Here is a 24,369-nt window from a genome sequence, read left to right as displayed (position 1 = left end):
CTAATAAATATTGGACAACCAAAATTCCTATCAGATTGTGGAAATCGGGTATATATCGAGCTATGTAGAAAATATTGGGGTGTCATATCAGATGATATTCATAGACAAGGTTGCTGATAGCGGATCGCGGCGCGTTGCGGCGAGGTACCGCTAAGGCTATATCGGGCTATTGCGGCGAAATCGCGGCAAATAGCGCATAGTCAAATAGCGGTCAAATTTAAATATATTTAAATATCCTAAATAATAAGAAAATTCATAAAAAAATCTAAAAATTCAATTAGTTGTAAATTTCTTGTATTATCAATAAATAACAATTAATAAGCTTGTTGTATGAATGAAACTATGAAGAAATTCAAGAAATATAGCATCATAATATGTGTGATAGTGGGTTTAGCCGCTTTTAACAACAAAAATCCGCTTTTAACCGCGAAAATCCGCTTTTAACTGCGAAAACCCGCTTTTTACCCGCTAAAATCCGCTTTCACGCGCTATTCGAATGAATAGCGGATTTTTCCGCTTAAGCCAGCCGCGAAACCCCTACGCGTAGCGCTGAAGGGCCGCGACCGCTATTTGCGCCGCTATAGCCCCGCTATTGGCCGCTATTTACAACACTGTTCATAGATAATATAGCATTCTAACATGTAATCTAAATATATTTAATGATTTCTAAACATAAGAAGTGGCATCGTGATGTATATTTTGAATGACTAATAGATCGTAGAAACTTGATTTTCAATTACATCATGAAACCTTTCATGTGCATACCCTTCAAAGAGGCATAGAGATTAGAGTTAGAGAGAGTGGACGGAGAGAGAGGGAGAGAGGGCAGAGCGGTGAGGGGAAGAGAGAGCCGAGTGAGAGGAATAGAGAGAGAAGGCGGAGAGAGGATGAGAAAGCAGAGTGAGAGGAATAGAGAGAGCAGAGAGAGGATGAGAGTATCGGGAAGAGAGAGAGGGCAAAGGGGGGGGGACAGAGAAGAGAGAGGCGGAGTAGAGGTGATCGTCGAATTGTAAAGGTTAGGATTTTGGTGAGATCGGTTGTGATTTTTAAAGCAAAGAGAGAGTTTTATTTGCTTGGTTGGGAATCCAAATCCAAAACCAAACCCAAACAAAATCCAAATCCAAAACCAAACCCAAACAAAAAAAAAAGAAGAAAAAAAACCATCATCGACTGATATTGCAGATATTGACCGATATATCGGATATCATTTGATATATTGAAAAATTTATAAATGTAAAAAATACACTAAAAATCTGTGAATATCGGTGCAAGATGCTGTAAAGCCCGATGCATCGCCTGATATTTTATACACTAACTATAACATCTGTGATGTGGCTAATTCAATTTTAAGATACTTAGCACCTGTAAAGAACCCACATCAGTTACACACCTCGAAGTGGTGGAACTTTTGCAATTGTTTTTATGAGGATCTTTTTGTTAGTATTGATTTTTGTTTATTTTAGGTGTTTGTTTATGCATTTGAATTTTCATTACGTCATACATAGGTAGACAAGAATATTATGCTTGCAAAATCAGTTGTTTTTATGAGTTTGTTTTCTTACCAGGGGGGACCCAAGTAGGGTCCAATTGGTCCATGGACCCCTCTTGAAATTTGAAAAAGTATAAAGGCTATGGGGTAAAATTATATCATCTCTATCCCTATTGTTTCCCCAACTTTGCTTCTATCCTCACAGTGGCTTTCGACTCAGCGAAAAATAAAACGCCCTACAAAACCCAAATCGTGAAATTAGATTACTCAATTTATCCCTATTCTTCTTCATCATCATCTTTGTTATTCTAATTAATAAAAGAAATCTGATCATCTATCCCTATCATCATCATCATCATCTTCTTCAATCTCTCCACTTTCTATGCTTATACTTAGGTACATACTAAACTCAGAAGAATAATTATTAATTATTTTGGACCCACTGGCCAAAAAGCCTGGCTCAGCCACTACTTCTTACCATTGATTTTTTTTTTAATTTCTCCTTAGGAGTTTTATGGATATAATTTATACTTAATTATGATCCTTGGATGGAAAAGAGTGTCAAACTCTTACACAGGGTTATGAACACACCAGTTATCCAAAATCCAAGACAAAGTGACAGGTATATTTGTTTATATTTGATTCGTGTGAATGTGTATACTTGGTTACTATTAATATATTGCAGGATCTTATTTAGTTATTTTAGTAGAATGCTCTTGAAACATTGGCTTTTGTGTAAGGAGGCATAACATGCCTATACAGATTCTTTGGTTATAATGATTCAAATATTTGTATGCGTCTCACATGGATGGACTGCATGTTTCAACTGTGCGTTTGCATACATCCAATATTGGTTGGAGACGTTTACTAGATATTATAGCTTCTTGTTCATTTCATATTTCTAAGTACCATACTTTTGATTTGTGTTTGACCTGTACTTATGCATCTAATTTCTTGTTCCTGATCCAGTCGCAGTCAACCCAAGTATTTTCAAAGAAGACTATGATGGTTTTGAAGGAAATTAGGTATTCCCTTAGAAGTTTGGCTCTTTGTAGCTTTAATTTTGATTTTTATCGAGGTTTGAAGGTTAAATGTGGTTGGTCACATTCTATTTCATAATTGCTTTTTGTTCCCCTCTCCATTTTGGCACTCCACTGGCCCTAATCATGTATTGTTTCTTGTAGAGATCTTGCTGGGGTGCTTTCTGGTTTATCACAGGAATTCAATATTCAGAAATTTCTATGCCTTTATCTCGAAACATTGGTTGATTATAGGTTATCTACTGCTCTCAATTATTTTGCTTTTCAAATATTTCTTCTCATTGTAATATTTGAAACTGATTGTTCTTCCTTTCACAGTTCATCTGATGCTTCCTATCTTCATGGACTGATTAATATGTTAGAGACTCTTCAAATTAAGGAGATCATTGATAAGGTTGTGTCTAAGATACTCGCACATTGTATGAGATTCCTACACAACAAAGATACTTCAAATTTACACGAAAAAGGTACCTTAAATTATCAAATTAATATGAGCTGTGACCTTTAACTGATCTCTATTTGGAATAAGTCAATTAAATTTCTCTCTGTTTCTGATTTTTCATCTGATATGATTATATTTTGTATTCTTTTATTCTTTTATGCGTAAACACCAAATTGGTGTCTTAATGTTTAAGTACCTCTATCTCATACTCCCATCCCTCATGACTATCTCAGGTGAATGGGCAAAGAAACTTTTGGTTGTGATTGATAAACATTATTCCTCTGAGTTGCGGGAAGCTGTTCAGAAATTCCTTGAGGTTTGGTGCAGTGTTCTGATTTTGATTCGTGTTATTGTTGTTCAATTCTATACTAAATAATATATTGTTACTGATTGTTGTAGAGCTCCAAAATGAATCTCAAAGAAGGCGATTCCAATTTCAGAAGTTTATGCCAGATGTTTGATGAAGGTTTAGAGATGCCAAGTGATACCTGTGATTCGAAATTCTGGTTTTCTCTTGAACATCCTAAGGTATTATATTTCATTTCTTTTTTTGATGCAAATGAGTATCCTTTTAGCTTTTCCCCTCAATTTCATTTTCCTCCTTTGAATCTCTAATGCTATTATTTATTTACGATACAGGCTGAGATTCGTCTAGCAGCTCTTTCAGGTATAGCTGCGTCTGGTATATTGAACGATATGTCTGCTAATCCGGAGGTAGCTTGTGGTAATTTTTGATAGATAACCAGACCAATAATTTTACTGTGATTTACATTCCTATTTGTATTTTTCTTTGTGCAGAAACTTTTAAATGCACAAAATGCAATAGTCCGACGCCTCCATGATGATGATCTGACTGTTGTCCAGGCAGCTTTATCTGTTGGGCTGGCTGGAATAGTTAATCCTTCTTGTCTCCTGAGAAGTTACCGGGATGTGTTTTTCAGATGCATTGACATAATAAATAGAAGTAAGTGTTATTTAGTAAATAGATCATCTTTTCAGAAGGTGTACAAGTTCTGATTTCCTTTCCACTAACCCAAAAAAAAAGGTATTGCCATTGGCTAGACATTTCTATGCGAACTACTGTGACCTTATAGTTGATTTTCTGACTGGAACTTGCTTATTTTTAGCACTAAGGTGTTTCATATATGAAACTATGCTTATCCAATTTCGTGTTTATTCTTTACCAAAAACAGATACTGATACCCATCTTTTTTTGTAATATACTGTGAGAAAGGGCTGAAATTTAAGGCTCAAGTTATTAATTGTTTGATTTTCTTTTACTATTCATTATTATGCATCTTTCTTCCAAGTGCACATATACCAAATGAGGATATTGAATTCAATATCATACATTTTTTCTCGGTTTCTGCTAAGAAAATAACTGCATATCTTTGTATCTGCTGTCTGCATAAAATTCCCTTTGTTTACACCTCAAACTAGCATTATTTTTGTTTGTTTTAAGGTCTAACTCGTAATCAACTTTTTGTTTACCTTTCTTACACTCTGTTTACTTTCATGTAATAAACTTTTATTAGATGCTTTACTGGAGAATTATATTTTTAATCTCCAAGCAGTGGATGATTGGCTCTTTAGAAAATTTCTGTTTTGAATATTGAAATGTGTATTTGGTCTTGATATCCATGCTTTCACTTCCATGTTTTTCCTGCATATTTTGTACCAATTAGCTTAAGCCTTTGCGTAAATTACTTTACATGTTTTTGGACCACCACCTTTTGGATTCAGAAGTCATCACAGTAAACTAAAAATGTTATTTCTTCCTGGGGTTTAGCTTTCCAAATGAGTCATGTTTATGTTGGCTACCTTCCCATGCGTTCTACAGCTATGAAGGTGTTTGTGATGGCTAATTTTTTTGAAGCTTATAAACTATGCTGGCTTTTAGTGGCTTTTGGCTTTCATGATAAAAATGCTTTAAAAATTGTTAGGATAGAATAATAAATTTTTTGTTTAAACCTAGCCTATTTAGGTGAGCTTATAAGCTAGTTTTGAAAAGCTGGGGTGTAGCAGTTTTTTAAATTGGAGCTTATAAGCTAACTTATTTGGTATTTTACTGAACAGATAGATGTGAAAAAACTAACTTAAAAGCTAGTGTGACCAAAAATAAGCCCCAAACACCTTCTGTCTAAAGGGAGTGTTAAGTTTACTTTTTATGAATTTTTAACCCCATCAGCTGAAGGGGTTTTTGGTTTTCTGACCAACCATCATAAGATTCTTTTGTGGTGTTTTTGTAGAGGAATATAGGGTAACTTTTCAGGACCGCTACTGCACATTACTTAAGTCAGTTGGGTACAAAAGAAATTGCAGCATGTAGACTTTAATGGGAGGTGGCTGTAGCATGCTGAATTTTTTTAAAGCATATCTTTGTTGTTAGATTGTTCTAAGGACGAGGATGAAATTAGACGAGGATGAAATTAAATGTCAAATCCGTGAAATAACTAGCATTTGTAATGCGGTTTAAGGTGCGTGCTAGATGTGAAATTGTAGCACTTGATGAGAAGACTAGGAATTGTTTCACTTGATGAAAAAAAAAATTCTGAAAATCACACAACCTGCTGAAAAGGTGAGGAAAATTTTCAAACATGATATTGGTTGCATATGGATTGACATGGGTCATGGAAAGATTTGATTTCCCTAATGAATTGGATGTTTGTGTAAATAAGGAGTTCGGACTTGGAGACAATATGGTCTCAGTAATACGGCTTCTTGTTGGAAGTTCAACGAAAAAGAAAATTAGAACATGTTATGATGAGATAATTCAAATCAAGTCAACCTAGAATTGTATATGTATTGATTGCTAACTCTTCAATTATATTGATGTTGATAAACTCCACAGATACCTACTACCTCTTCCTATGCCTTCATGTTATTATTCTCTTGCACCGATTCATCCTCTCTCTTAAAATCCATTATTGCTAAATGTTGTTTGTCTCTCCAGGTACATCTGCAACTTCTCTAGCAATTGATGTTGCCATACTGTGCCTAGAACACATGGTTTTGGATGTCCCAATGGATCACTTAGATTATTCCAAGGAAGTTGCTTCCATTATCTTTCCTCTGCTTCTTGTTCTTCCTAAGGTTTGCTTACTCTATCTTGCATTTTCTGCCTGATATGTGTTTACGAGCTCTTAATTATTTTGCTCCAATAATATAATAAGTTCTTTTCCTGATACTTGCAGACTTGGAGATTGAATTTGAAGGCTTTGGAACTAGCGAAGCAACTTCGATGGCCCTTTTATGATGATAGCAACATTGATCTGGACCCAACATCTTCAGAAAAAGGAAAAGTAAAGATTTTGGACGTGCAACTTTTCCAACAAACATTTTATTTCCAAAATCTTTTAATCATTCAATATTTCTTGACAGAAAGGCTTGTCCTGTAATGTGGATAAGAAAATAAACTTATCTTTGAATTATGGGGGGGTGGTCATATGAATTCTTTACTTTGTTGACTGGCTAGTCTTCAGGATCATTATGTTTTTATTTGTATTCTTTCAAATGCTGGAGCTTTTTTTTAATATTTGTTTATATTATTTGCCCTCTGTTTTTCCCCTTTTTCAGCTTCGTAGTTTCCTAGGTTTAACCACCTTCCCACCTGTTTTCCATTTTTTTCTTCTTATAAATTGATATTTAATCCACTGCTGTTGTTTACTTGTATAAACACTTTGCTCCTCTCTTGCACTTTGAAATTTGAATTCAATGAAGAAAACCTGTTTGAAAAAGAAAGATTTATGACCTGCTAAAATTTTGTGCTGTATTTCTTAGTATTGATATATGCTTTTGTATGCATGTCATTGCTTAAAATATGATGTGCGATCACTGGTTAAAGTTATCATCATATTTGTGGTTTATGAAGATGTAACTGTTCCTATTAGCTGTCAATTCAGTATCACCCCTCTTCTGTTCATTCTTTTACCATGTATCGGTTATTTTGTTTAAATGTTTGTCTTTTCTTTTTCTTATCCTAGCCTGTTTGTGTTCTGATCTAGATAAACATTTAATAAATGCAGATCTTGGAATCTGGTTACATTACAAATGTCAATTTTAAAACAACCGAAGCTTTGGCTGAAACCTTTAGAAAAAACCCTGATGTGCATATTGAGTGGCTTGTAGAGTGTAGAAGATGCAGTGAACAGGCGAGAAGTTTATTTCTCCTTATTATATTGCAGGCATCAGTTATCCATAATGAAGGTATGCATATTTACGAGTTAGGTCTGTATAATTCTGACACCCACTAATCGTTTCCTGTTCGCGTTATGACATATGGACTACAATATTCTATTGGCAATTTTTTTACTGCCATTTTATCCTTAAACTTTAATCATACTCACTGAAAAAAGATTGAGTTTCTGTCCCTTAAATGTTGAATCTCCTCCAGATAGCTTCATATTTTAAAAGAAAGCGGGCTTCTGTTATTTGAATTTTTTTTTATTTCTGCTTTGTTAGCTCTGTTGTGAGAAGCCATATTTCTTCTCTGATAATGTTTTTTGAATTTTGATTAAATCTGGATCATGACACTGTTGATCATACTTAAATATTATGTTATGTAAAGTTGCAAAAGTTTAATCATCTGATCATCCAACCAATCGAGGATCATTGGTTAGTTGTTAAAAAAGTTGAAGAGTGTGCTAGACTTGTTTGAGCCTCAGCTGTCAAGTTTTTCCATATCAAAGATGTAATTATATATTGTCATTTAAACTTTTCCTGAGCCTAAGTGATTCTTAATTCTTAGAGTTGCTTCTGGTAGTATGAATGTAAGTGCAAGATCAGAAATAGACAACTCTATCTCTCCGCCAATTGTTTTTTGTCAGGATATTGTGTATACCGGGGCTCTTGTTACTTATTGCTGTCTTGATACGAAATCTAGGGATACTCACACAAGTTGAATTACATTAATAACCCTTCGCTTTGAACCCTGATTATTCTTTTGTGGAGCCTTTTGGATTTCAAGCCAACCCTGTTAATGGTAAAAACTTTGACTACCAATGGTAATGTTTCTATGGTCAAGAGCTAAAAATAGGAAAATAAGATTGCTTATCGACTTTTTACTTTGTTTCCTTGTGACTCAGCACTTTACTAACTCCATTTTCCTAAGGTCAGTAATCACATCCTGAGGAGCATGAACATGAATAATGGAGATGGACGTTGGACACTGACCAGTGTGTAGAAGGACACGCTATGTGTCCTTGTGTGTGTGTAAAGATCACTTACATAGGCACAATTATTTGTATTTTTGTCTTAATGTTTTAAAAAATAGCCACCCATCCAGCCTAGGCGCCCGCCTAGGCTGTCTGTCTAGATCTTAGAAGCGCCTAGGAGAGCATGGGCTGCTTACACAGACTGCACGCTTGGGTCTTGGTCGTGATTTGCTATGTTGCAGCCTCCATCTCCTCCAACCTTCTCCAAAGTCCTCCGGCTTCTCCACTAACTATGAACACCTCTAGCTTCCGACCTTCAGCAAAACCTTCTCCTCCATCACTTAAACAAAGAAGGAATTCGCCTAGGCGCTCACCACCACTTAAACGAAGAAGGAATTCGCCTAGGCACAACGTCTAGCACTTATTGACATTTATTATCAATTGTTGTAGCTTAAAAAAAATGAAAAACCGCCTAGGTGCCTAGCACTTTTTATAACCTTGGTATTTCTTCGTAGGAGGGTTTAAGGCTAAAAATAGAGTGTAGGTAGGTTGGGAAGGAAACATTAGCGCGAAAGCATTTTTATAAAGAGAAACTATACTTTTTTGCCCTTGAGTTGAGAATAGGGATTCACTCTTGATCTTGTAGAAGATATCTTAATGCATATCGTACATATATATCAAGGCATGTGTTTAATTTATTGCAGTTCTATATACAAGTCATAAGCTTATTAATGCCCTTCTCCACTATTCAAGTATAAAAAGAAAGTAACTACTTATCGATGTTAAGACATTTTATGAACATGACGAACTGTCGAGAAGCTGAAGAAACATGTTCAACTTCCCATTTAAAAAAATAGTACAAAATCAAAATAAAAGAGAAGTGTAAACGTCCATTATTATGCTAATGTCCATGCATATTGATCATGTCCAAGCTTTTTGGCTATGCATCTATGTGTAGGTTATTGGATTGTCTAAGAATTAAACTCATCCATATGTTTTTATTTTTTTTAATTTAAACAATTTTGTCCTAGATATTATATAATAATATATAATATATATATATATATATAATTATATATATATTATATATATATATAGAAAGAGAGAGAGAAGAGAGAGAGAGAGAAGAGAGAGAGAGAGAGACGAGAGAGAAAGAAGATAGAGCAGAATATGAGTATGCTTGGTACCGTAAGCACAAACAGTTGTGGCTTGGTATGAGGTGTCACATCTCCCTCCACTCATTATTCAAAGTGGTGGGATCGCAACATTCAAAACCAAAATGGTAATGAGCTTGATTGGAGGATGTCGACACGTCACTTACCAAAGCACAAAATTTGTGCTTTCGGTACCAAGCATACCCAATATTCCTCTCTACTCACACACACACATCACATATATATAAAATAAATTAACTCATCCATATGTTTTTGCTTTTTTAATTTAAACAATTTTTAAAAAACAGAAAAACATATGGATGAGTTTAATTTTATATGTTATATTATATATTATATGATATATATATATATATATATATATATAATATATATTAATATAATATATATTATATATAATATATATATGATATATATATATGAGAAAAATGGAGAACTTGGTTACCAAGTTGCTCCAAGCAACTTGATTAGTGATGTGGCCTAATCTTGTCCCTACATCTACATTGGAGTTGGTGAAGGGTGGTTTGGGCTGCTATCTTCGAGGTGTGATGTAGGGGCAAGATTATGCCACATCACTACCAAGTTGCTTGGAGCAACTTGGTACCAAGTTTCTCCAACTTCTCTCTCTTCTTCTTCTATATTATAGTATATTATTTCAGTTATTTTTTAATTTATTCTGTGACATTTCAGGAGTTCTGCAAATAACAGAAATAATAGTGATTTATGTTATTAAACTTTCTAGGTGTGTATGTATGTATGAAACTGTACCGTATTTACTGCATATTCCCTATCAATTATTTTGGTATTACATTTATTTTTGATGGATAATACCTTCCTTTAATTTCCTTGACAATTTCTACTTGATATGTATACATGACTGCAGATTCTTGTAGCGTATTGAAGCTCTATCGAGCTTGCTCGGCATCCCTTAGAGAGAATTGGCATCAAATGGAACCCCATGGTAGAATCGGTTCCTCTGAAGAGGTATTCCCTTGATTTTCAATTCTTGAAGTGCTTTCATATATTTATCAATTAATTATTATGTCATGTTAATAGTTTAAATTTTATTACTTTTCTCTTTGTCTTGCAATCTGCAGTTTAGCTTGGATAAATTTGAGAAATCCTGCTTAGGATTGGTTGACCAACTTTTAAGCACTGATGTTGAAACTTTGAATATCAAGATCCATATTTGTATTTATTGGTGTGTGCTGAAAGCATGTTCAGAGTCAGTTAAAAGGAGTGCTTCGGTATGTATCAGCTTGTCATTGTTATCATAAACTTGGCAGAGAAGAAGTCAGAGAAGAAGTTTCCTGATTTTCATTTCAAGTAAGATATTAGGTTTTGTTCCTTTTGTCGCTTCTAATTATGTGAATTATTTGTTTTACATGCAGGCCGATCATTGTGAGCAGCTAACAATGCTCAATGAGATGTTTCTGTTTTTCACGACATCACCTTCCAAGAACATATTCAGAAAACACATACATTTTCTTGTGAAAAATTGCAGCAGCTCTCCTTTTCAGTTTCTTTGCAAATATTTCACAGAAGGAGGTTTGTATTGATATTCATAACTGTATGTGTTTATTTTGCATGGAATGATTTCATCTCATTATACCTAAGTAGATATGTAAGGACTGCAGACTAGGCCATCTTGCACCCACTCAACCCTCGTGTGAGCACTTAGTTGTTATTACACACTCAGTCGCACGCATGCTATGGCTATTCTTCTTCATTTCAATGCGAAGTCACTTGCAGACTGACTCTTTCTCCTACTGCTTGTTCTTCAGTTCTCTTATCTTCTTTTTTCTCAAATTTGTGGCTTATGCAGTCACTGAGCCGTGCAGTAGCTGTTTAGACACTGTACTGAAGTACCTGAGACTATCTGTCTTCATATTTGCGATTTATTATGTAAATTGTATTTAACAAATCACAATTAAAGACGCTGCTAAACACAGTTTGTTAGAGTTGCCTAAAACACATTCCTTCCCTTGCAAATCCATAGCAGGTGCATGAGGCACTATAGGCACCTTGTCCAGCTTAACTACAGTGGAGCCGTTCCCCCTTTTTTCTTATCTGTAAAGTTATTTATCGTGTTTTTCATAATTTTTATGTCAACTGCTATGGCAGTTATTTAAACTATTGTTAGAACTGATTGCTTCTAGATTATGTTACTTTGGACGTAATTAATTTTTTTAATTTGTTATTTTTATTTTCTCCTTTCTGATTAATATTCAGATTCAGTTTGTTGTAAAGTTTTACTCTATTCATGGGTTTTGTGATCAACTTTCTCAGCTATAGAAATTTGGCACATTTACTGCGTAAGAAGTTCTTTCCAAATAACTTGATATCATTCTTAGGTTAATTAAAGTACATACATCAATATGAATGATGTGCTTGATGTGGATCCCATGGAGGTCCAATACAGTATATTTTTAGGGAAGTTTCTAAGAATCTTTGTTGATTTATTTTCAGATATTGTTTAAAGAGCCGAATGTTTATTTGAGTTTATTTTCTGTTTTCTACTGTTTGCTTAATATTTTGCTGCCTTGTTTTTTGGACCTAGTTTACTAATTAAATGTTCCATAACACATGTTATTTGTTTCAGTTTCCGTTCCATAATTTTTTATAATAAACAAACCTTCACTAGAATAATTCAGTAATACCATTATGGAGGATTTATCTTTGAAGTTTCTCCCTATTATACTTTTATCTCCCATACTAGATATCATTTTAATAATCTAACAGGCTTTTGATAGTCATTTAATTGCCCCTCTTCTAATAGGTTTCCCTGTTGGAGTTCAAGTGGAGAGCCTATGTTTACTTTCAACTCTTTCTTCTATGTACGGATCATTAGAAAGGAGCAATATCAATGAAGATGGTTACCTGGAGTTTCTACTTGGATTTCCTTCACTTCTTGTCCCACTTTCTAATACGAACAAGGTTATTTTTTTCACTTCATTGATTTTTATTCTGTGATGTTAAATATTAATTTATTTCGTGAAGGTTTTGGTCGTTTTCATGTGCTGCTCTGGTTGTACTTAATTGTAGCCTTTTAAATCTGATTCCTTAACTGGAAGTGTAAACATTCTTTTTTAAGGATGTACGAACGGCTGCTGCAAACTGCATTGCGGGAATCTATGAACTTTGGCGTCAGTTTGATGTATCTCGGTTAAAGAATGGTAATCAACTCTTATTTTTTTGAGTACCTTTGCTGCGATAGATATCACAATATAAACAACATTATTATAATTGTTATGGTTCTAACTTTTATGTTCGGTCCTGTTAAAATTTCAGGGAGTGATACTATTTTGTCTCGGTGCCTATTGACACCGACTTTTGGGGAGTTTTTGGAGTCAATAGTTAGCCAAACGGAATTGATCTCATCAGATGCTGATTTTCTTCCATCATTTTTTACATCAATGTTAAGCACGTCTGGTCATAGCCTTATGGTGTCCGAGGACATTAATAAGAGGTCATATTTAATTTCTCACCTCTTCCTCTAATTTACTCTATTCCTTGAACTGCTCCTGGATATTGTAGATATCACATTTGTTGGTAACAAACTTCTGAAAAGGGATGATTAATTCCTCAGTTTACAGGAGTGTGAAGCAATTAACATGCGGTTTGACTATGCCAGCTTTTTTGGCTAGGTGTGTTTGGCATCATTTAGACTTGTATGGACTATGTAGTAAATCTTCCATTAATTATTTTGATAAGTAATTGGAATTTACACAGTGCCCTGGGTGATTACGTATGACTTGACTGATGACCTTTTTTTTCCTGAGTAGTTATGGAAGCTAGTGGCAGTGTTTGAGAACATGCTAGATATTCTAGTGTTTGATGTTTGCGAGCAAAAGTCATCGTTGTTTGAAAGTCTTCCACATATATCACTCCTCAATCTAGTTAACATTTCCTTCTTGTTGCCAGGAGTTTTCCTGGTACCATATTCTTTTATATTCTCCATCCCCCCCCTCCCCCCTCCCCCCTCCATTTAAAACCTCATTTGTGTGACAATACCTCACAATAATTTGATACAGCGTTCATCAAACTCCAGTAACTTTGTTAGATACGAAAATCATCATGTGATACCAACCTGTTACTTGAGAGCTTCTATGTCATTCTTGATAATTTTATCTTCAATGCATTGTCCAATTTGTTTTGATGGAATTTGGATTTAACAAGTGGATTATTTCTATAAGTGTAGGATATTGTTGAGATCTGGTACTGCCCAACTATTACTGTAGGTTGGTAAGAAGGATATTATATCTAAACACCTAAAATTTTCCCTGTTAAATTTTAATAAAATTGAGCATTGTTATCGAGGCGCGCCCCCCGAGCGCGGGGCGCTGCGGGCTGGGACAATTGCGCCCCGCACCAGAGGCGGGGGGGGGCCCCCCGCCGAGGCTCACGCGAGGCGCACGCGCACCTCGTGTGCGCTTGACACCTGCGTCATGTAATAGACTCTTTCTTCTGTTTTTTTTTAAAAATTTACATATTACATATTTACATCATGTAATAGACTCTTTCTTGCTATTTGCTAATCCATTCTCCATCTTTTCATGTTTAACCTATAAAAAGGAAACAATAATTAGTAATTTTGTATACTTGTTTGCTAATTGTAACTTTCTTCTCTAATTAGCATGTTAACTAGAAAATTATGAACATGTAAATATGTATTTGTTACCTCCATTCTCCATCTTTTCATGCTAACTAGCAAATAGCAATTAAGAATACTAACTAGAAAATTATGAACATTCATGTTTTTTAATCACTTAATTGTTACTTAAAAATACATATATCATATTTTAAATGAAAATACATATTTCTTATTTGTTACTTGCTTGTTTTGTTTCATAGACTTTTGCTTATGTTGGAGATTATCTTGCATTGTGATTTGTGAAAACTTATGAACTTCTCTATGTTATGCATGCTAATTAAGACTCTTTCGTGATTTAGTAGGTGAAATTATATTTCTTGGTTTTTTTATGTGACAATTTATAAACATGTTGCTTATATGCTTCTTTGTCTTATGTTGGAAAATATTAGTTTGAGTTGTGCGCCTCAATTCAGTGAGGCGCGCGTATCGTTGTGCGCCTTGCGCATGGTGCGCGTAAGGGGCCTTTGCGCCCCACATTGCGCCTTGCACCTCGATAACAATGAAATTGAGATGCTTTCTGGGCAAATTCTTTTGTATAAATTTTTGTGTACAATTTTTTTTTTAAATTTGTAGTCTGTTTTGCAGGTTTGATCAGGCTTCAAAGGATGCCATATTGCTTTTTATATTGAGTTCTGCTCTTAAATTTTCCTCTTATGGAAAGGTGGGTTATAGTTTTTGCTGAGCTAGCGAGTTCTTGGACATTCCTTTTTTTTCTGCTCTTTTTAATGATATTTTATGTTTATAGAGTTGTTTCTCTTCTGGACTAAATTGATGTACTCTGAAATTTACAGTGACCAGATTAAAGTTTCTTACTCTTTTCAGATATTATATCAATTCTTTTTGCAATATGAATATTCTAAGTTTGTCATTTTTTGCCCTTTTTCAGCTAGTCGTACTCTCATTGTTTCAAGGGTTGGGGAGTTCCATTTTACATTTCGAAGGAGTCAGGATATTGCTTTTTGAACTTTTGGAACGACGAGACAAAGAGCATCTCAGGACTGGCCAATCTGGTCAAGTACTGTCACAGATTGAAGTGGAGACATTATGTTTGCTTTTGGTGGTAATACCAGGCATACTAGAACTCACTATTTCTCCATCTGTTTTCCTCTTCCTTGGATGTACTTTCTTTTCACTCCATGGTTTCTTTTAATTTGATTTCATAAGTCTATTAATTTATTTGCAGATTTGTGTTCATCCATCAAACTCTGTATGTGTTGAGAGAGACATCTTTGATTGTCTGATCAAAGCTTTGCAAGTATGTATTTTTATTCTTATTGTACTTTCATGGTATGTCGTAAACATTTGTAAATCCTATTATGGTTGTGTTACTTCTAAAATTTTATTTCCTTAAAAGTGTCACTGTGATTGCTTTCAGGTGGATAGTTCGTCTTCGGATAAATCAGTTGTTGTACAGCCATGCATCACAGTCTTGCAAAATATTACGTGTTCCTTTTATGATGGGTTGGAGGCTGAGATGCAGGTTAATTCTGAGATCCTTTTACTGATGTTTGAGAACCATCATTTTGTTGCGTTCATGTTTCCCATTTTATGTTACATAGGCCTTTGCTTATCAGAACCTTTTCTGCTCTTTAAAGAGCTAATTAGTAGATGCTGTGCTATCTTTTATTATGCTGTTATAACGTTACCATTACCGTATGTTTTTTTTCGGGGGCGGGTGGGTGGGGGTATGTTAGTGTTCCTCTGGCTGCTCTGACATTACCATTGCATATAGTTTTTGCGTCTAATACGATTATTTACGGTTTTTTTATTTTTTTTAGGGTGGTGGGGGGGGGTCGGGGTTATGCGTAGTATGCCTGTAGATGTTATGACATTACCATTACTACTATTTTGTGAGTATTACATTTACTTGCAAAGTGGCAAATAAGATGTGTCAATTTCTTTTGTGGCACACAAATTCGTCAACTTTTTTAGAGGTTTGCAATTTTTTGAAATGCATACTACTACCATTGTACTTCAACCTTTCTTCTCCCACGTTTTCCTTCCTTTTCTCCTCCATCATCACCTACTTTCTGCCACAAAAAGGTCTTCAAAAATTTCTGTACATTGTGCTGATTCTTTATTTCTTTCTAAAGTTTTAATTTGAACTTTAGCGATCCAAATTTTGTGGCCTAACTTCAATCTTTTTCTAGTTTTCTTTTTTTAGTTTGTAATTACCTATTGAAGAATAACTTTCTTCCCATTTTTATCTTGCTTTTTTCCTCCTCAGTGATACCAAGAAATGCTAACTGGGGAAGTTCATAATAGCCAAATATCTGAGTTTATTGCATAACTTACCTAAAAACCACTGGCGATTTCCGACAAGTCTCTTTATTTTCGGGAGCAGAGCAGAACGGAAAGCAAAATGATGGCTATTGAAGAAATACTGATTAGGGAATTGCCTAGCAAAAGCATAATTTTCTTCCCATTTTTATCTTGCTGCTTTCTTCACAGTGATACAGTGAAGAAATGCTAATTAGGGAATTTATAATAGCTAAGTATCTCTGAGTTGTTTTGAACCTTGACTACGTTATTCCGCTTGTCTAGCATCATCTGAATATCTTCTTATTTGAAAACGGTTAATGTTAAATTTATCAAATATATGCAGTTCCTTGATGTTTATTTGTCTTCAATCATCATTTGACTTGTCATTTGTATCGAGATGATTGTCATATGTCTAGCTACTTGTGATGTTCATTTGACGACCAGTTGTTTACACTTCCACAGGATGACTTGTTCGGAAATCTGGTTTTCCTTTTTCGAAATGATAATGTAGATATCCGGAATGCTGCTACAGAAGCTGTTCTGCTGATAAATGTGTGTAATTGCTGCCACCTTTATATACTTTGTCTCCTTTCCAGCTACATGTATTTAATATTTTATTGTTTAATTACTTTGTTAGGTGGGAATTTTTTGAAGTTTCCTATTGTTACTCAACTTATTTCCTTTGACGCATACATTGAACATTTTAACATTCACAAAATTAAAATTACTTTATATATATATATATATATATGTATTTAGTTCTTTTCCCCATTTGATTTGAAGCTGGGAACTTTAAGCAAATGCTGGTAACATGATTTTTTTTTTTCAATGTGAATAAATATTGGCCGTTCAAGTTTACTTTACTAGCAAGCAAGGTAGAACAGTCATTGTCTGAAAATTAGTGTTTTTGACACATCTTTTATACTGTTAAGTGTAATCTCATCCATACAAAATCAATGAGTGATATATAAAAGGTTTTTTTTAGGTGCAAATTTCTTTTTTCCTGATCAATTGTAAGAAGATATGTAATGTTGCGCCTCGGTGGCAACACCTTAAGCTTTATAACTAGCATAGCTAGTATTTTCCTACTTGCCAACCTGAGGTATTGTGGCAATCTTCTCTTTTCTCCACTGTTTACTCGGAAAGGAATTTTTCGTCAATGCATATAGTTGACGCTGAGTTGACAAAATGACAAGATTTTTTTGTCAAATTCCATTGCAGCCTTCTCTATGTGGAGGTATATGGATGCCCCTAATGCAAGCCTAGAGGGTGGTGAATTAGGTTTATCAAAAAACTAATTTTCAGACTGGAATAGAGCCACACAAGTAAAACAATTTAAATCAAATATAATGGAGCTTAAATAATCACAATAGAGTCGTAGGAAAGTCGGATGATAAGGTGTGATCTGAAGTTGCTTACCCCTCAATAGGCTACACCCTCTATCCCAAGCTCTCCCTAATGTTGATCTTCTGCCAGCTAAATGCTCTCACCGAAATTTAGGACCTCCTTATGCTAACTAATCTTCCTGGATGCTGGGCTTAAATTTAAAATTACGCAAAGTGACAACCATTGATCCTTGTTATACAATGATGAGAGCACAATGTAGCATAAATATGATGATTTGTTTCTCGACGAATACAATAAGGCACTAGTAGGAAAATGAAAAGCAGGGATCCATTTGGCACACTGGATCTAGGAGATGTAGACTATTGAAAGATTTGGTTGAAGATTCAATTGAACGATTAGATATTTAGAATCAATGCTGATCAGGATTAGAACCATTAGATTTTGAGAAAAACAGAGATAAGGCATGAAATTTAGCACACAATCTCTTTTTTTATAATCTGAGCACTATGTCTCCTATTAAATGAGACAAAGATGTAAACTATTGTATGAATGTTAGATTTATAAATGCATATTTATAGAAAAATGAGTGAGTGAGAGAGGTAAGAGGAATGACATATAAACATATAGGCAAATAAGTTCAATCACGGCAAGCCAGTCCGGTAGAATGCACTGCTTGAGCAAACTGGAAACTTCTCACTGGAGTACCCGGTTGGCAAGGTTGCACAAGAGGCGGACTTGCCTTTACCTCCCTACGTTTCAGATAACCTTTGGGGCATGCATAGGGGCAGCTGCAGCTGCTCCCAGTTGAGTTTGAATTCATTTGAACAACAGTCGATTGAATAACATTCAAGATTACTGAAAACTGATAGCATATATGTTAACTGTTAGGAACACAAGCTGCTGATTGAGCATGAATTTGATCGGTTGCTATAAACTATATCAAGGTCAAGTGCAATGTTTTAAAAAGCCTCCGCCTAGCCCGCCTAGGCAGTACATTGGCCACCTATTTAGCACCTAGCTCCTAGGCGGTACCTAGACTGCCTACTTAGGTTGTGAGAGCCGCCTAGGTGGTTTGCCTACATGGACTGCACCTTTTAGGCATTAATCGTGATTTCCTTCATTGTACCCTCTACGTCCTCCAACCTCCTCCAACTATGAACACTTTTACCTCTCCAGACGTTCATGAAAGCCTCCTCCACCACCACTTAAGAAATCTACCTAGGTGTCAGTCCAGTGCCTAAGCTTTCTTTAACATTGATATTGACTATCAGAAATTATAATTAAAAACTAAAAAAATAGGAAAATGTCTAGGCCCAGCTCAGGCTTCCGCCTAGGCTCCTAGGCTCTAGGCGTCATGTCCAATGCCTAGGCCACGTAGCGCTTTCCGTAACCTTAGTCTAGTGTAAAGTAAGAGTGATTTAGCATTTTGAACAAGAGGTTTATGTATAAGTTGAATGCGTACGGGTACGTGATACAACAAATTTGTAAAGGTAGGGTAGTAGGATGTGGTCTACATAAGATCAATATTATTTTTCCGTTTAGATAAGATCAATATATAAGAAATAGATCTGAAGTGTAGGATATACGTCCAAGAAGTGTATGTGGATTGTTTTAAATTAAAACATGTATTATATAATTGAGTATTTGTCTAAATAAACGTATGCATATATCCAAGAAGTGTCCAAGATGTTCCGGTAGGGGTATAGGCACGGGTTCCGATTTGAAGTACCCAGGATAATTTTGAAGTTTGTACATACAAATAAATATTAATTAAGAAGTTTGTGTATTCTAGAAATATGCATGATAAGAGATCAAATAGATGAGCCTGATTAAGAAACATGAGTTGACTCATGTATAATAAAACAGATGGATCTGAATACAAGAACTAGTCAATATCAACATCTGCAGTAGATTTTCAAGATGTATATGAGCTCAATTAAGATTATCAAAGAGTATGTCTCATGTATTTGGTGATGGATTTGGATACAAGAAGTATGATCAACGAGTTTGTCCACCCAATAAATGTTCATGGTAGTTAACTAGTATACTAGCTTTGATTTGATCAACATGGATTTAGCTCATTAGGATAAATATAGGGATGAATATAAATTGGTATCTTATTAAGATTGTGAAAGAAATATATTTCTTTAAATTTATATGTATGCTAACTAATTGTGCATTTTTAATATTTTACAAGTTAACTTCAATTGTTGTTATAATTTGCAGATTAGTTGTTCGACAATTGTCAGACTCTTTGCTTTGCTTCTTGGTCCAGATCAACAAAATGGTTCCTCAAAAAGAGTTAAGAGAGAAAGAGCTGTTACTTGGCGCAGAATGAGCCTTGATGAGAATTTGCTTGATAGAGAAGAGACAACACTTTATCTTATTGGCTCGTTGCTTGATATCCTATTGTTGAAGAAGCATATAGAGAAAAGGTCTTCAGTGACTACATATGGTTTTTGCTGTCTTGTTTCTGTCTCTTTGCGTACAATGATAACTCTTTTTTGGTTTTTCTTTTAGGGATTCCTTGGTGCAACCACTTTTTCGGGTGCTAGAGAAACTCTTTTCAAAGAAATGGCTTCTTGGTCTAGTTAGTCAAGTTGATAAAGGAAGTGGATCCTTATCTGATGTTTCTGAATCAATCAGTGGAGGGATATATTACGCTCAACAGACTGTCTTGTCAATTCTTAAAGATATCACTGACACTTATTTGGTGGAACATCCTCATAAGGTGCCATGTTTATTTACAGTGATTAATCCATCTCCTTACTTTCTGTCTAAAATGATCTTAAGTTAAATATATCCATTTTGCAGGATGAATTTAGTAATGCGTTTAAAATAGATCTATTGGTTGAGTGCGCTCGCTCTACTGAGAATGTTTCAACTCGCAATCATGTATTCTTGTTGCTCTCTTCTATTGCAAAGGCTTCTCCTGGGTGGCTTTCAAAGTATATGTTTGAGATATTTACTATCATTGGAGAGTCTACCGTAAAACAGGTTGCTTCTTCCTTCCCTTGCAATTACAAATGTCACTTCATTTGGATGTTGATAATTTTCCGGCAGTTTTAACCCTAAAACCTGTTTGTTCTAGGAGAGCGATTGGTTGGTGGTAGTGATCTTCATCATTTTACTTCCATTTGGTTTGCTTGATGATATATCAACTATCACTTTTCTTAGAAACTCGCTTTTATTATTAAACTGGTGTTCAAATCTTAAACCTAAATAGTATCTTATTTCCATTCATTACTTCAGTTTTTTATTGCAACTGTTGAATAATGTTCCTTTTGTTGGCTGCTATGCTCCAATTTCATGGAATGTTTTGAGTAGAAAAATTCCATAACATTTATTTCTTTTTTGTTGATTCCCTGAACTGCTGGTTTCTGTTCTATTGTTGTAAAGGAATTCCGTATTAATTAGAAGATGTATACATGAGAATTAAAAGGGTCAGAAAGTAATACTGCAGTATCTTATTAGGATTTTTGGATTTTGAGGATTTGTTTAGAGAATATGTAATTTTACGATACATATTTAAACTTGAATAAGACCTTGATATGTGCATGGAAGTGTTATATAGAAGGGAAATCTTGATATGTGCATGGAAAAGTTATGGGCATCAGATATTTCTTGGCTATATGGTTTGAAAATTGAAAATTGATATTTCTAAGCAGGCTAATTATTGTAAGAGATTCTATTTAGTGTTTAGTTCTTGAAGTAGTATCTTCAGTGTCACAGTTTGTTTTTACAATTTACCTGGGAAGTGGTTAGCGTTTTCGGTTATATTGGATATCATGAGAATGGGTTTACATTTTCAGTCAATGCCATGTTTTTGTTATAGTTCACATGAGATTTGTGTCTGGTTCTTGCAGTTGAGAGTTCTTTTTGATTCCTTTATAAGTGGCGAGCTATTCAAATTTATTAGTCTCATGCTACTTTATGCAAATTTGCCAGATTGATAGTCATTCTCAACATACGATGGAGGATCTGATATCAAAACTTGTTCCATGTTGGTTATCTGAAACCAGCAGTATAGACAAGCTGCTTCAGGTATGTTAAAAGATCATTTATTTTTGCTGCAGACTTTTCAGTTTGAATCTCTCAACTATTCTGATGGTGTTGCATCTCAGATTTTTATAAAGGCATTGCCAGATGTTCCTGAGCACAGAAGATTAACACTAATAGTATACCTTTTAAGGTGCTTCCTGATGTGAATATTAGTTCATCTAGCTTTATTGGTCCTCTTGCAAAGCTAATATTTTAAAATTGTACTTTTCAGGTCTTTAGGAGAAAAAGATAGCTTAGGTGTGCTGACATATCATCTTTTTCATTCGGTGATATCTCGGGCTAGTAATCCTTCAGACGGTGAAGGGAATAAGCATGCTATACTGTCCTCTTCAACCTTCCTTTCTGAGTGGGAATATGTTTTTGCAGTACAACTGAGCGGCCAATACTCGTGTGACATATGGTTTTCATGTTTAGTAATTCTTCTACAGGAAATTAAAATGCATAGTGAACGTGAAGAATTTTTCTCTATCCTACATATGGCAATGCAATTTATTGTAGAAAAGTTGGAGGATGCTGAATTGTTTTTTCAGCTTGAATCTGGGCAACATCCAGGTCATCTTCAGGTATATTCTACTTTCACGGATGCTCATGTTTCTTTGTGATTAAACTATACAACACCCCTTGTTCAGCCAAATACAGTATATCGTGGACAGTACAATAAATTGGAAAAACAGGTTTGATGTGTAAGATAGCGCAACCTATCCCATAAACAGCACACTTACTCTTATTTTCTTTGCACTCTGTCTTTGATGTTATTTTGATTTATAAATTCTCAAAATTCAGTAATCACAGATTCCACGGGACGTTGCACAAAGCTCCTTTACCTTTTTTTAGATTCAAATTTGAAGGGAAGTCCTATGAATGTTTGTGCAATACAGTCAGTTAGGAGTTACATAAACTCTAATTTGTTATTTGCCACCGGCCTGTTTTCTTGATGAGGTTGCAGGATTTATTGCATTTTCTGATGTAGTTTTCATGGACACGTGGTTTCTAGTTACCTTGCAGCCCATTAAAATGTGGAAGTGCAAGTCTAGATGATCCGTTTTTTTTCTAGCTCAACAGCAGAGCATGTGTGTGACTAGATCTAGCCATGTCTCATTACTTTTTCTTGCTTGAGAAACTTCTAATCACACTCTCTTTTTTAAGATCTTTGATACTTAAACTACAGCCAGACTTCTACCCCAACTAGATGCTATCATCTGCCTTCTTTAAGTTGGATAAGAACAGTGTAGCATTTTCTTTTGTATTCTCTATCCTCTCACGGAATGATTAATGAATAACGTTTTTGGAGTGATTATTGATTTGTATAAAGTTGGATAGCTCAGCTGTTTGATTAAAAAATGAGTTATATTACTGTTCTACCGTTTATGAAAACTGACCTTCTCAACGTATCTCTTTGTGACCCTTTACTCCATGACCATGCCTGTTGGTCCAGTCCTGACTTTTAGTGGTCTATAACATGAAAGAGCTCACACCTCCACAGGGAGGGGTGTAAGGGAGCGGAGTTGTATGTCAGTTTCGTAACCATACTCTGTAGTTTTATCCTGTCTCATAGGAGAAGCTATGTTGCTTTGTGTCTTTTCTTATTATGTTCTTAACATTTGCAATATTCTATTTCGAGCTTACTGTTTTCTTTGGTATCCGAATTTCACTTACCTCTGGTTTTGATTACTATAAATATATTTGTTTAAATGTCAACTTTCAAAGTTACTTTTCGTCAGTTGTGTTGAGATAGTAAAGTATCTTCCAACTATGCACATTATTATTAATGACCAATTTGCACTTTCCCATTTTAAATATGGTGTTGATCAGCCAGTTGAAGAACGTATTATCTTGCAGGTTAAACTTGGGTTGCTTATGGAAGAGGTAGTCTGCCACCTGCAACTTATGAATGTCAAAAGAAAACAAGTCAGCTTATCCAGAGATGCTATGAAGGAACTTAAAGATTGCTCAAATAGTGTTCTGAAGAAAATTACAATTCTCATGTCACCCTCCAGTTACTTCAAAAGCATAACTCAGTTACTGGAGAATAGTGATGGAAATATTAAAAAGAAGGTAACCTTGGTTAACTATTATCGTTTAAAGCTTTTACAGTACACATGTTATTCAGACATGCAAATGTTGCATTTCAATGAAAAACGATAGCAACAAAAACAAAGCCTTTATCCCAAATTTATTGGGTTCAGCTACATGAATCCTTCACTTCTACTCAATTCAGTTGAGGGCTATCTTCTCCACCAAGGCGATCATTGTCATATCCTTCTCAATCGTTTCTACGCAAGTCCTCTTAGGCCTATCTCTAGGCCTTTCTCCACGAATTATAATCTTATAACTTCACCTAATCGCTGCTTTTAATAGCCTCCATTGCACGTTACCAACCATCACTAAGCATTCCCTCAATTTATCGTCAATTCAAGCAACCTCTAACTCCTTAGAAATGTACTTATTCCTCATCCTATATCTTAGTATATATCCATTTACGTTCTGATGCATAAAGCATTATGGGTCTTATAACAGTGCTATATAAATTTCATTTAATTTTAAAGGTATTCTACGGTAACATAGGACTCCAGAAGCACTCCTATACTTGGTTTCTTATCTTATTTGATTCAATGAATCACGTCATCCTCTTTCTTGTCATCTTGACGAATAATTGATCCTAAATAATGAAAACAATTATCACTAGGTATTTCTAGGTAACAAACAACTTACTCTTTTCTACGGATATACTAAAATTGCATTTCATGT

The 24,369-nt window shown here is 34.9% G+C and overlaps 1 protein-coding gene across 1 annotated transcript in view; it reads left to right on the top strand.

The window, feature by feature from the left end:
• The window catches only part of LOC109839338 (uncharacterized protein At3g06530), a 34,752-nt gene that overhangs the window by 3,791 nt on the left and 6,592 nt on the right, over positions 1-24,369 (top strand). The window contains exons 8-35 of the mRNA XM_020407767.1: positions 2,459-2,514; positions 2,674-2,763; positions 2,848-2,996; positions 3,205-3,287; positions 3,371-3,499; positions 3,611-3,685; positions 3,770-3,935; positions 5,925-6,064; positions 6,166-6,273; positions 6,997-7,177; positions 10,180-10,280; positions 10,394-10,543; positions 10,688-10,844; positions 12,076-12,233; positions 12,391-12,472; positions 12,588-12,765; positions 14,536-14,611; positions 14,837-15,010; positions 15,134-15,205; positions 15,326-15,430; positions 16,675-16,764; positions 19,786-19,994; positions 20,080-20,290; positions 20,374-20,556; positions 21,508-21,603; positions 21,684-21,751; positions 21,833-22,184; positions 23,461-23,676. Of these exons, the coding sequence (XP_020263356.1) occupies positions 2,459-2,514; positions 2,674-2,763; positions 2,848-2,996; positions 3,205-3,287; positions 3,371-3,499; positions 3,611-3,685; positions 3,770-3,935; positions 5,925-6,064; positions 6,166-6,273; positions 6,997-7,177; positions 10,180-10,280; positions 10,394-10,543; positions 10,688-10,844; positions 12,076-12,233; positions 12,391-12,472; positions 12,588-12,765; positions 14,536-14,611; positions 14,837-15,010; positions 15,134-15,205; positions 15,326-15,430; positions 16,675-16,764; positions 19,786-19,994; positions 20,080-20,290; positions 20,374-20,556; positions 21,508-21,603; positions 21,684-21,751; positions 21,833-22,184; positions 23,461-23,676 (3,855 nt within the window). The remainder of the gene's footprint in view (positions 1-2,458; positions 2,515-2,673; positions 2,764-2,847; positions 2,997-3,204; positions 3,288-3,370; positions 3,500-3,610; positions 3,686-3,769; positions 3,936-5,924; positions 6,065-6,165; positions 6,274-6,996; positions 7,178-10,179; positions 10,281-10,393; positions 10,544-10,687; positions 10,845-12,075; positions 12,234-12,390; positions 12,473-12,587; positions 12,766-14,535; positions 14,612-14,836; positions 15,011-15,133; positions 15,206-15,325; positions 15,431-16,674; positions 16,765-19,785; positions 19,995-20,079; positions 20,291-20,373; positions 20,557-21,507; positions 21,604-21,683; positions 21,752-21,832; positions 22,185-23,460; positions 23,677-24,369) is intronic.

This window comes from Asparagus officinalis, chromosome 4 (assembly GCF_001876935.1).
Source record: "Asparagus officinalis chromosome 4, Aspof.V1, whole genome shotgun sequence".
NCBI lineage: Eukaryota > Viridiplantae > Streptophyta > Magnoliopsida > Asparagales > Asparagaceae > Asparagus > Asparagus officinalis.
Note: the sequence above shows the minus strand (reverse complement) of the source record. Positions and strands in the feature narration are given on the sequence as shown.